Here is a 13,218-nt window from a genome sequence, read left to right on the forward strand (position 1 = left end):
TTTTCTCTCACCTCTAAGTAAAACACACTCTGTGAACTCAAAAGGTGGTTTCATATTGCGTATTATTGTGATGGGTAACATAGTGTTTAAAGGCTCAGTATTGTTCAGCTTTTGTTGTTTCCTCGAAACTTTCTTAGAAGAAACAATTAGATGTCCATGTAACGCATCAGCACCATCAGAACAAAGCACTAAAGTTTTAATCATTTTCCAGAGATCAGCACTGTCCTCTCAGCCTGAAAAGGTTGCCGGTTTGAATCCCAGATGAGGGCATTCTCTGGAATCAACAGCTTCATGGAGTAAACTGAATACGGAATTGAGGGTGAGCTAAATATGTGGGAGATAAAAGTTGTGTGACTTCTCATCTGGCAGTCTGAACAGTTCATAGAGGTCACTATTGGGACTACATCTCTTAATCATCAATCAATTAAAGCAATTTTCATACAGCTAGGTGGAACATAAAGTGCTTTTACATGGTTTTTTGAACTGTTGGAGGAAGTTAGAGCATCCAGGGAAAACCCAGGTAGAACATTCAAACTCTATGCAGGTTTTTTGCTCTTAAACTATTTCTAATACTTAACACCATACATCAGAAATCAGTAGTCTACACATTTAAAGAAATTCAGACAAATTTGTCTGAATTTCTGCCATTATCTAAAAATGGAGAACATATGGAACAGTGGTCAACCTTCCCAAATGACTTGCGTTCTAAGATCTAGCAAGTTTCTGAAGAATCTAGAACTCTAAAGCACTGAGGGCCTCATTTAACCACTGCTGCCCAAAAAGAATCCAAAGGTTGATCACACATTTACCAAAAAAAAAAAAAAAACACCGAAGGCCTTCAGGAAAAACACTCTGATGAGACAAAAGTGAAAGTTTACATCTTGTGTACACAAATTCTGCTGTGAGGCCAGGTTAATCTTAAGGAGAGATAATAATCACTATGAGTCAGTGACCTTAAGCTCAGGCACATCTGGGTTATGCGTTAAGACATTGACCCTAAAATGATAGGCAAGCAGACACTTCCTCCAACTATGATTCTAAACAGGAACACTGTGACAAGTAACAATCATATTCCTCTGAATTTGTTGGTAGATTTTATTTATTAGCAGTGCATGAAGTATTAGAGAAACACAAGACAAAAGGGCATATGTGCATATAAAGGCACATATGTAGACTAAACAGTTCAACAGATACATATGGTTATACATTTCTGCATTATAAACTTGCACAAATTAATTTGTGTTTGCATGCCTCCCTAGAAGTTGATATAGAGTTCATATAATACAGAGAGAGGGGTAGGAGTGTGAAACAAGGCCTTGTATTCTGGAGAAATTCAACAGATTTATTGAACTTGGTTCTCCTGCCATCTAGTGGTGAGCTTGTGCAAGTATAATACATTTCTCTTAAATACTAAATTACGATTTTTGGTTAATAACTTATACTTATGTGACAGATGATGATTATTTGACTCCAGCATGAATTTAAAAAGCATAACCTCTTGTTTCTGATACAGGGAAAATGCATTAATTAGCTGGAAACTTCACATTTATCCATCTTTGGATAAATACTAGCTTATTTTTGTGATTTTAGGCTCTCCAAGAACGATGCCTTGTTTGCGTCCACCAGTTTCTTATGCTCTTGATCCAACTTTCTCCCCACATCTCCCTTCTTAACCTTGACCCAGTCCTCCTCAGTCTGCAAGAAAAACAGGAAATTATCAAAACGAGAACCAGTAAATCAGCAGCAGATTGTCAGAAAATCTCTTCTCACCATGCCTTCAAAGGCCTGACCGTTGTAGTAGCTCTCTGTTGACGGATACTTGATTTCCCCGTACTCTAGCGCCTGCAGGTTCAGAGCCACCAGATGCAGCTCCTCTTCATCGTAGGCGTACAACTTTCTGTCCTCACACGTCATCAGTACTAGCTCGTTGGACAAACCTTCCACTACGCCTAAAACCCTCATGTTCACCTCCTCAGGGAGGTAAAACATCCCCCAACCATCCACCTCTTCAGGTTTATCTCTGTAAATAGTGTCTTCAAGCCCTGCTATCCTCAAAATGGATCCAGGTGGTTTCATTAAGGATGAACGTTGGTCTCTGTTGTCATCAACAAACTCTGATACCTTAGCCAGGTATTTGGAGTCTGCAGTATAAATGGATAAGATGTAGAGGACATGTTTATATATATATATATATATATATATATATATATATATATATATACATCATCAGTACTAGCTCGTTGTCCTCTACATGTATATATACATGTAGAGGACATGTTTATATATATATATATATATATATATATATATATATATACACATGATATATATATATATATATATACACATGTAGAGGACATGTATATATACATGTCCTCTACATCTTATCCATTTATACTGCAGACTCCAAATATACACATATATATATAAACTAATTGGGGGTACGTCCAAGAAATAACATTATGTATGGTAAAAATTTGGTGTATGGTAAGAACCTTTTGCTGTCAAGCACTCCTGTAACTTGAGCTTATCGACTGGCCTTGGCACACTAGAAAAGAGAAAAGAAACCGAAAATAATTACAAAATTAGCAGCAGTGGAAGCTGCAAACTTTCTATTCATAGGCATTACATTTATAATATATATATAACTGTACAGGGGAACCTAAATCATGTTCTGCTTAGGGGCCCCTACAACATTAGCCAGAATCTTCAGAACATACAACAGAGAAAAGATTCACTTAGACAAAACAAAGACATTTTATTCCTGTAGGTACCTCGTGCTAAATGTAGCCACTGCCATCCTCAGTCTTTGTCACCTAAATTAAAAACACAAAAATTAATCAAGTACTCTTAGAAAAACCTTAGGGCTAGAATTTTTTTTAATTAATTGTAAAACTGTCTAAAAACTATCAATACTTAATAGGACTATAGATAGAATAGTTAAATAACAAAGACATAAAAGATAAACATTTCTAATAATAATAATAATAATAATAATATATAGAGAGAATCGTAATATGAATATAGAAAGAATGGCGACATGCCATGTCAGGCTGTGCCCCTCCTCTCGCCCAATGACTCCTGGATATTAAATTTAACTATGAAACAAAACATTTTCTAGAAACATTTGATATTTGTTCTAAAAGTTACATCGTTGCCTCCATAAACAGGTCGTATTGGCTGCTAATTTAATGAAGCGGATATAATTAAAGTTCAGATAGAAAGCGAAAGTAACATGAATGCGACAAAAGAAGCGACTTTCCATAACAAAATGCTCCGATAATTACATAGCGTCAGAGCCAGGCTTCTACCTACCACAGGTTAGAATAATTCCCCTTTAAAAAAGTTCATTCCGTAGAATGCCTGGAGTTTCAGCTTCTTGAAATTTATTGGCGGTTGGCAAGAAACGTTAGGTGAGCATTCTTCTTCTTTCTTCTTCAATGGCGGTTGGCAAGCAACTTAATGATGTGCATTACCGCCACCTACTGGTAAGGAGTTTGGATCAGAACGCCATTTATATAATCCCCCCCCAAAAAAACCCTCCTATCAGTTTCGTTTTCTTAAGATAGTTTATTAAATAACGTAAAGATTCAGAAGTAGAAGAATACCCCAAATCATCTTGTATTTTTAACTGTAACTTATTTTTTAGAAGTCTACATTCTAACTTCCTTCTCTCCTCAGAGTACTTAAGACATAACAACAAAACATGTTTTACTGTCTCTTCTTGAAAACAAAAATCACAATTACCTGATGGATGTTTCCCTATTTTAAATAGTGCACTGTTTAAACCTGTATGACCAAAACGTAACCTGGATATAATGTTTTCTTCTTTTCTACTTCTTACTGTTCCCCTCATTACACCAGCTTTCCTTTGAATACTATAAAGCCATTTACCAGTTCTATCTTCTTCCCACTGCTTCTGCCATCTTTCCTTAACCTTTTGTTTTATAATAGATTTTATTTCGTCTTTACTAAATGGAATCAGAATCTCAATATAACTATTTTTTGAAGCTTGTTTTGCATATTTATCTGCCAACTCATTTCCTTTTATTGCTACATGAGATGGAACCCTTGCAAAAATGACTATTAATCCCATGGCCTGAATTCTATAAAGTAATAGCTGAATTGTTAGGTGAGCATTGCCGCCACCAACCGGTAAAGAGTGTGGACCACATGACATAAAAAAAAAAACTATATTCTTTTTTATAACTTACACGGTTTAAAAAAAAACAATGCCAAAAAAATGTTTAAAAAAAAAGTAAACAATGTCAAATTTCATTTTCATATTACTAAGGTTCCTGTTGGCCTCTGGTCAGGGCTCTGCTTCACCTCCTCCCAGTCCTCTTTGGTCTGAGCATAAAACATATTGTTAGGAATCCCAGACTGGCATTCAGGATAAATGTTCACACATTCATAGTCAATCATGTCTTTGAAGGCCTCCCCATGATAATAACTCTGGCGTGCTGGATTGGCTATTCCCACAGTGAACATCTGATCCAGGCTGAAAGCCACCAGATGCAGCTCCTCTCCATCAAAGCAGTACACCTTCTGGTCCTCACAGGTCATCAGGACAAGCTGGTCACATAGGTACAAAGTTCCCTCCATGTAGCCAGTAACCTCCATCTTTGTTGTTTTGGGAAGATAAAACTTTCTCCATCCATTCACCACTGCAGGCCTGTCCTTGTACTCCGTGTCCTCCATGGTCAGTAAGGCACCATTTGAATTAGGTAGGGGACGCCTTTCACCTCTACGTAGCTTCGTTCTGGCTTCCAGTCAATTTAAACAACAAGCACATAAAATAAATATTCTTCAAACTTTTGATGGATACATATATGAAATACAGACAAAGATGACTAGATGAAAAAATAATTAAATAGGCCAATATTAATGGATTTTATAATAGTATCTCATAAGAATAAGATCTGGGGTTAGGACCTAAATATAAGGGACTTTTGATTTAATACCATATTTTAAACGACACAAAAAAATTCAACTAAGGATTAATTTTTAAAGTGTGTTATTGTCAGTATTTCAGAATTCATTTAAACTAATGAAAATAAGAGAAAAAAAACACATAGTAAAAAAACATTTGCTCTTTGGGGTTAAAAATCAAGACTTTACAGGAAATAAAATACCATAAATGCAGTAAGAATCAAGAATAACATGATTAAAAGCAATTAATCCAATTATGAATCTAAGTACAGTTACTTCAACTTTAATAGTTTAAACAGTCCCGAAAGTAGCCATGTTAGTCTTACGCAAATTTGACTTTTAAGCAGTGTTACATTAAATCCTAACAGTCAATAAAAATAAATACATTAAGACAACCAAACAAAAAATTATTTGGAGAAAATATAAAATGAACATAAACGGTTAGTCATTTTAATAGCATAACATTCAGAACCAAATCAGCTTTATTGGACAAGATTTTGTGCGAAAGAGGAATGTGACTGCGGTTTTCAAGCGCTCACGGCAAATTACAAGATACATTTTATGGGAATGAAATAAGGATTAAAGAATAATATGTATGTGCAGCAAATAATTTTTTGGATATAGAAAAGACGTATCTTGTTTTGTTAAGAAAATAAATTTAAAATATGCTAGTTGTAAAAACTTAACCTTATGTTCAATATTAGATCAAATTAATAGTGTTTTAAATAAGAAAATTCACTCCAAATTATATCCATGGTTTAAGTAGTGCAATCTCTTATGTAGGATAGTTCTATTGGAATTAAAATAACTTAGCTTGTAGCTCCCTATAATTTAGAACACAGCTAGTTCCTTCGTGGACTGAGCAGGCATTCGCAGAGGGTCATGGCTCTGTGTGTGAGTGTGTCCTTTTGACCACTTTGATAAGATTTAACAGCTGGTGTAAAACAATGTGGTCCTGCCAACCAGTGACGTAGCCAGAGGGGGGGGCAGTGCCCCCCCTGTCATCTGATTGGCCCCCCCAGTGGCCCCCCCTGATGATTGACATGTAACGGCACCAGGTTATTTCTGTACATTATTTGGAATCATTCTAAGTCAATCTATCTAAAGAAGAAAAACAATAATAAATATATGAAAAGAAAATGTATAAAACTTTATATAAGTCCATGTGATGACATAAATAAATAGATTTTTATCAGGCGTGATACCAGCCTCCTTTATACTCATAACAACAAGCTGATAATCTTCTCCTGGATGTTTCAGTTGCGCTGCGCTGTGGTGCAACTCAAAGGCTAAAGCGCTTCATACCTGGTGGTGATGGTAAAACACCAATAAGTTATTTATTGATCCTCCGCAAAAAAGAGTAAAAACCGAAGAGGGGCCGACAATGTTCGTAGTTTGGAGCAGAGGTGGCGCTAGAGTTTTTTTTTTGTCCGTCAAAGAAAAAAATCATTTTATTTCCAATTTGTAGTCATCAAACGAAACATTTATTATTTCTCTGCGAGAACGTTTTTGAAATCAGGTAACATTTCACGAAATGACGTGATTAGAAGACGACAGAACTCTGATCGTTTCCTGATCCTGCATCACTTCCCTCTGCGGGAGAAAAACTCCGCAGAAGCGGATCAGCTGCGCTAGGCGCTTCAAAGCCTCTGGTCCGTTAAAGCGACCAGATCAGAGATGATTCTCTGACAGATATTGTTCTTAGTATGATTAATAATGAGCTCCATGATGTTCTCTGTGCGTAAAGTTGAAACTGTCTGCGCACCAAGTGGTCAGCTGATCACAGTCTGGACAGAAACCAGCGAACTGCTCTCTGTTCTTATCAAAATGAGGCTGAGGAGGTAATCTGACATATTAACTCAGTTAAGTTTTTACTGGTTTTGTTTTTAAAACATCATTAACGTAAGCAGTGTAACTATATATTGTATATTTGGCGTTTGTCATCTCATGTGTGATTAATTGGAGCATTTACGCGCATTTATCGCCCAGCGCTCTGCGCTTGTTTCTGTTTAACGGATCTGCACTTTAATTTCTTTCCTCTCTCAACAGTCAGCTGTTATTCCTCTACTTAAACTATAATAAGTAGATCCTAACATTCTATTTAGGTTTTCTCTGTGTGCTCCAAACTCATTAATGTAAACTCATCAGAAGCCAGAGCCACCATCAGGCAAATAATTCTGGTCCGACCCGAACTATTGTTACCTGTCCAAACAGAGCTTCCTAACCAAGGTGTCCATAACTCTTCAACACGCTGTCAGCTCCCGGTCAGAAAGACGCATTTAGTTCAGTGTCCATGAGATGATATTCAGAAAGGATCTTTTATTTGATTGATTTTAGTTTCCTTTGCGATTAACTCTTTGCATAAAGTCTATCATGTCTCCATGTGCGCCAGTCAAAGGTGTTAATTATAAGATGTCAAATGACAGAGGGGCTTAAAAAATAACCAAATATTCAGTTTGGTTATTTTTTAAAATTTTATATATATATATATATATATATATATATATATATATATATATATATATATATATATATATATATATATATAGATGTGCACACGCACATTTAAAATTTTGCCCCCCCGAGAGGTAGTCCTGGCCCCCCCTTGGCCCCCCCAACTTTAAAAGTCTAGCTCCGCCACTGCTGCCAACAGAGTAGAGCTTCCTCTCGGGACAGGGCCATAAAAAAAAAACATCTGTCTTCATTCAAAAGAAAATAACACTTCTTTGATATTAAAAACAAGTTTTTACTGGGACATAGTCAACTAGATTTAAATGAACTTAGCTAAGGACACTCCCCTAATTTGAATACAGCAGAGAAGGGAAAACTTGCCCTCCCTTTAAAAGCATAGGACCTGGAACCTTAACTTCAGATCGCTCCGGGGTTACCCGTGATGCTGTCTCCGGGGAGCGGTGCGTCGGTGAAATGGTTCCCCGTAAGTTTGTCTTGGTGTGTGGATGTCTGTGGAGTGAGGTAAATATTGAATTGGATGCTGGTTTGTGATTTTATTGAGTTTTGTCAGTTTCAGTAGTTGTTCATCTAATAAATGTTATGTTTGGACTTGGGAAAACGGTTTGTCTTCGTCTTTATTGTTCAGCTGATACATTGACTGCATCAAGGAATCTGGGCGGGAGAGAGAATAAAACGGGTCAAAAGATTTTAATCCTTCCTTTTCTGATTAAAATGAACAGTTTTCAGGTTTATGCTTCTCCCATGGACTGTAACAATTGTAGCTGATTGTCAGGTTTTTGTTTTGTAAGAAAATGAGACTCAAATCATTTGAGACCTTTTGTCTTCTTTAATTTGACATCGATCTTGTGCAGTTTAACTGACAAAAAATAAATCAGGTGGAGACAAAAATATATAAAAAAGTAAAAATGCACTACAATAAACCCATTATATAAGTTTGCAGCACCTCTAACCCTTTTCTGCACCACTTTTTGATTCAATCTCACTGCATTCAGGTTTGGTTACTGTATTGTAATACTCAGAAGATTTATTAGTATCTTATTTGTTGTCGTTTTATGGCAGGATTTAAGTTAGGTTTTGTTTTCGTTAAAATTCTGTCCATTGTTTTTTGACCTGCAACGTGGCAGAGTGACGGTGTTTAAATCTTTCTTCAAGCCTCAAGTATCTTTGTCCGTAAGTAGTGCGTTATTGTACTCAAATGTTTGACAGAAAATAATTAAGCTTGTCTGCTATTTAAGTTTTTGTGCGATCTTTAACCATGTTAAACGTGTCCAGCCTTCGTGGCACTACGTGTTAAAATTCTTTCACATAGCAATGTGTGTACTTGAGACGTGCAAGCTGTTCATGTAGGGGTTTTATGCTTATTTTTCAGTTTTACAAAAAAATTAAAACTCAGTCATACTTCAACTCGACGTTTGGGGTTTTTCCTGTGCCATCTGTCTAACGCAGTTCAGCACGCCTGTGTGAATACAATAGTTACACATCTACTGATTAACCAACAGATTCACACTCAGAAAACTTCATGTATCCCATAAGGCCAGTTCAACTGAAGCATTGATTATGAGACCAAAGACAGAACAGAAACAACAGAATAAATTGAAGGAAATAAATGAAAAGATAACTTGAGACAGAGTATAAAATACATGTAACAGTAAAGAGATAACTTGATTTTGCTGTTAAGAGTCAGGCAATAAAAAGATCAAATGTGGCTCAGTTTTGCGTTATCAATGATATCAGCTTGAATAAACTAAGCTGTTTGACGCGATTTTCTATAAAGAGAGACTAAACCTGGAATCCACAAGAAATTGCATTTTTAATCTCAATAATAATTTTATTTCTCAAAAAACATTTGTACAGATTTTATAAAAAAAAGAGTTCCCATTTTCAACATTGCATCATTTTTAGCATCTGCTCTTCATCGTGTAAAGGTCTATTCATTTTCAGCTCTTGCTCTTTGTACAAAGAACGGGATGTTCCATTCAAAGCCAACATTATTCAGTTCGTTTACTTCTCCACTGTTTATAATTCTTTGTACTCCAACTTCTTCCTCTCTAAGTGACTTGCTCAAACTTTTAACTTATGCACAGTTGCCATAATCCCACCCCCATATCACAATTGTATCCAAGCCAGACATATTGCTACAAGAATGGCAAGGATTTTTTACTTCTCCCCTTAATGTCAGGGTCAGGGTGAGGCCTGCCGCAAGGAGTCTGGTGGGTGGCAATGAAGGAGGCGAACCCATGGTGGTAGAACGACGGGACTGAAACAGGCACTGGGGAGACAAACACAGTATTGACAAGGACCAGGGAACACACGTGTGATTAATTACACAAGGGGTAATCAGGGGAGAGACACAGCTGGGAGCAATCAAGGGGCAGACGGGACAAAACAGCGACTCAACTAAACACAGAAACCTGAATTAATACACAGAAAAACCAAATCCTGACATAAAGTCAGACTATGATTTTGAACCCAACCCATCTTTAGAAAAGCTATTTCTCTACCTGTATTAGAAGCATTGATGCATGTTTCTAATAAATGTAAGTATGTATTAGATATATCATGTATGACCAGGGGTGAAAGTTGGCGGGTACGGTCGGGTACTGCGTACCCCTAAAAGATTTAGCGGGGGTACACAGTACCTGCAAGAGAAGGGAGCGGCTGTCAGCTGTAAAGAATCAATGGGTTCACTGTGCAGCTGTGAGTTCACCCACTAATCAGCCGTGACTGATTAGTTTTTCAAGAACAATCTAAAACACGACTTAATCAGTTAATAAATAGCTTCCCTCCGCCCCCATTTCATATTGTTTCTGAACTGTTCATGCTTTTGGTAGAGCAGCGGTGCAATATGTTGATCGTGGAAGGTTTTGAGTCGATCTCGGCATGAGATGACAAACTGAACGATGCCAAGATGCTGAGACCAGCACGTCCTCCTCTGACTCCTTATCAAAATGTTCGTAACTTTATTAAAGAACAACAACAACAAAAACTCAACAAAACGTGTTGATTTTTGAACAAAACCCGTTGTGCAATTCTGTGCATTTCGGTTCCATTATTAAAATAATGAGCAGAGCAGGAGTTTAAAATTAACTAATCAGGGAGCGCTTATTAATAATCGCAAAAATAAATAACAAGCCTTTCTATGTACTCTTGAACTATGTCAAAACCAATGCCCTCATATGAGGACAGTGGGTCTGTTTTTGCATATACATTTTTTCCTTGCCATTTGGGATCATAAGGACCCAATTAGCCAAAAAATGAAATTTTAGCTTTCTACAGTAAGTGGTTATCTCAAAACCTAATAATGTCCTCAAATGAGGACATTGGGTCTATCTGTGTGACGATAAGACCATTCAATCAATATTATTATTTGCATCTGTGTTTCACAGTATGTACAGTTACGCTGCTTTCTGTCCAGACTTTCACAATGAAGACACCATTGGTTAATAAAGTACAAAAGTTTATTTTATATTGCCAACAAACACAAAAGTGCAAATAAAAGTGCAGCTTTTGCATGGAAATGTGCAAAGTTTATGAACTTCATTATGAACATGTCATAGTAAACTCAAATAAACATTCAAGTATTTCTGCTTGCCTCTGTGAAAGGCTTTGCATGGAAAAGTGCAACGTTTATGAACATCATTATGAACGTGTCATAGTAAACTCAAACAAACATTCAAGTATTCAAGTAGTCCTACTAGCCTCCGTGAAAGGCTTCATAGCAGTTGCGCCGACTTTGCAGGCAAAGGAACACATTGCATGTCAGACAGCGTACACGGGATTTCCCAGCGCAGCCTTGTTGTCTGCAACGCATCGGGTTCTTGAGATCAGCAACTTCCGGCAGATGAGCAGCAGAAGTTGTGTGCGCTGAGATGTGGGGGATTGGCGTGACCAGGGCTCTTTGGCCAGGTTGTGGACAGCATGCACTCTCTTCCTCTGCATGTGTGACATCACACTTGTTGAGGAATACTTGAGCCACGTCCATGCGGAACGCGAGGAACGTCAAGATAGCCTTTCTTGGGGTACCATGTTCTTGATCTCTGCGATACAGCAGCCAGCTGTTGGCCAGAGCAAGATCCATAAAGTGCATAAGCATGCGAATTGTCCACTTCTTAGTTCGCACGCTCATCCTGTAGTACAGGGGTGCCCAAACTTTTTGAGACCAAGATCTACTTTTTCTCTCACCAGCCACCTGAGATCTACCTCATGACACAAAGACATAAAAATAGCAGATTAAACTCTATTGACTTATTTTATATGTGAATATACATCAGTTATAGCAGAAATAATAAAGTGACAGAAAACCTAATCCAGTTTCTTCCTCAGTGAGATTCTGACACTGGGAGCTGGTTACTGGTTTCTCAGTCAGAAGCTGGTTGCAAACCTGACGCCAGCAGGTGTCAGTCAGTCATGGTAGAGCTGAAATTTGATTTTTCTCAATATGAGCAACTACAGACTGATAGGAGGAACCAAAGAGCCCAGTAAATGTAAAGGCAAATCTTCTGAAGTCGGGATATAATTAATTTAATTTCACATAATTATCGTGGTAGAATTTGTTAAAACTTAATTAGATATATTTGTCCTATTTGATGTTTGTTGTGACGTATGCTCACAAACGAACGAGGTAATTAGTCCAAGTTTGTCATTTATTGAACGTTCAGAAACTACAGCGGGTGTGATGAGCCACAGCAAAGGTAAAAAAAGAAGGTAAAACAATCCGAAAAGACGATCAGCTCAGCGGCATTGACTTTTTTTTGTCGTTTAAGCACATCCGTTGCCGTTTAAGCACATCCGTTGCCGTGGCAACCACCTGCGCTTAAGCCGAGCAAAGATTACATTAAAAACACAACATTCAGTCCGTTACTGTTACATATCAGGTTTCCAGGCTTGATATTTATTTCTCGATTATTAATAAGCCTCTCATGAACACAGCGGTGGTTGAGTAGCTAATTTAAACTCCTACTCTGTTCGTCAGTCGGTCTTTGAGTCGCTTTTTTCCCTTTTTTTTTTGTTAATGGAACCGAAACGCACAGTATTGCGCAATACCTTGTTGAAACAATAATTACTGAGATTATTAATTTTAACATGTTTCGTTGACTTTTTATAATTATTCTTTTTTAATGAAGCTACAAACGTTTAGGATCTTAGTGAATATTTTTGATAAGCCTATAGAGGAAGTGCTGGCCTCAGCGTCCTGGAGGCGTTCAGTTTGTCACCTGCTGCCGAGATCGACTCAAAACCTTTCCGCGATCGCGATCGACGTATTGAGCACCCCTGCTGTAGTAGCTCATCATTCTGTCTGATAAGTACTCCATAGGGCCTCACTGAAGGTGTGTTGTTGCCATGAGAGACGCAGATTTTGGTCTCTTTATGAGCAGTCTTTCCCATCAACTCTTCGACTAATTTCTGCAGGGTTTTTGTAATTTCATCCTCATTCTCTTGTGCTTTCAGATAAAGAAGCTGAAATGAAACAAGTGTAAATAAAATGAAAAAAGCAAAACTGAATTTATTACTCCACAGTGCCTCACTAAATGTTTGTTGTTGCCATCAGAGACATGAATGGTGGACTCTTTAATTTCTGTCAATTCTTTGACAACTTTCTGCAGGGTTTTTCTAATTTCATCCTCATTCTCGTCCTTCCCGATGAACAACCTGAGATGAAACAAATGAAGTTAAACTGAAAAAAGCAAAAAGGCAAATTATTACTCCAGAAGGGCCATTTTTGAGGATGTATATAGACTGCATTTAATGTTCAACTCTGTTTTAGTTGTGTTGAACCACCAGATTTGTAAAAAAAAAGTCAGTTTTGGTGACTGT

At 37.3% G+C, this 13,218-nt stretch overlaps 1 protein-coding gene across 1 annotated transcript; it reads right to left on the bottom strand.

Moving 5' to 3' along the window:
* Positions 1–1,077: 1,077 nt before the first annotated feature.
* LOC145553876 (uncharacterized) lies at positions 1,078–3,477 on the bottom strand. Its single transcript, XM_081612936.1, has 5 exons — positions 3,316–3,477; positions 2,775–2,816; positions 2,496–2,548; positions 1,771–2,141; positions 1,078–1,695 (listed from the first exon to the last, which is right to left on the bottom strand). Exons 2-5 carry the CDS (start codon positions 2,798–2,800, stop codon positions 1,573–1,575), a joined length of 573 nt encoding a protein of 190 aa, XP_081469062.1. The 5' UTR covers positions 2,801–2,816; positions 3,316–3,477; the 3' UTR covers positions 1,078–1,572.
* Positions 3,478–13,218: the final 9,741 nt, after the last annotated feature.

This window comes from Poecilia reticulata, chromosome 11 (genome assembly GCF_904066995.2).
Source record: "Poecilia reticulata chromosome 11, P_reticulata-male-v2, whole genome shotgun sequence".
NCBI lineage: Eukaryota > Metazoa > Chordata > Actinopteri > Cyprinodontiformes > Poeciliidae > Poecilia > Poecilia reticulata.

Excerpts from the sequence above, each read along its gene's own strand:
- LOC145553876 (XM_081612936.1), bottom strand. The coding sequence starts at position 2,800 with ATGGCAGTGGCTACATTTAGCACGAG. Across the intron at positions 2,142-2,495 it reads GGAGTGCTTGACAGCAAAAG|ACTCCAAATACCTGGCTAAG; the intron begins GTTCTTACCATA and ends TTTATACTGCAG. Across the intron at positions 1,696-1,770 it reads GTCAGGCCTTTGAAGGCATG|ACTGAGGAGGACTGGGTCAA; the intron begins GTGAGAAGAGAT and ends TTTTTCTTGCAG.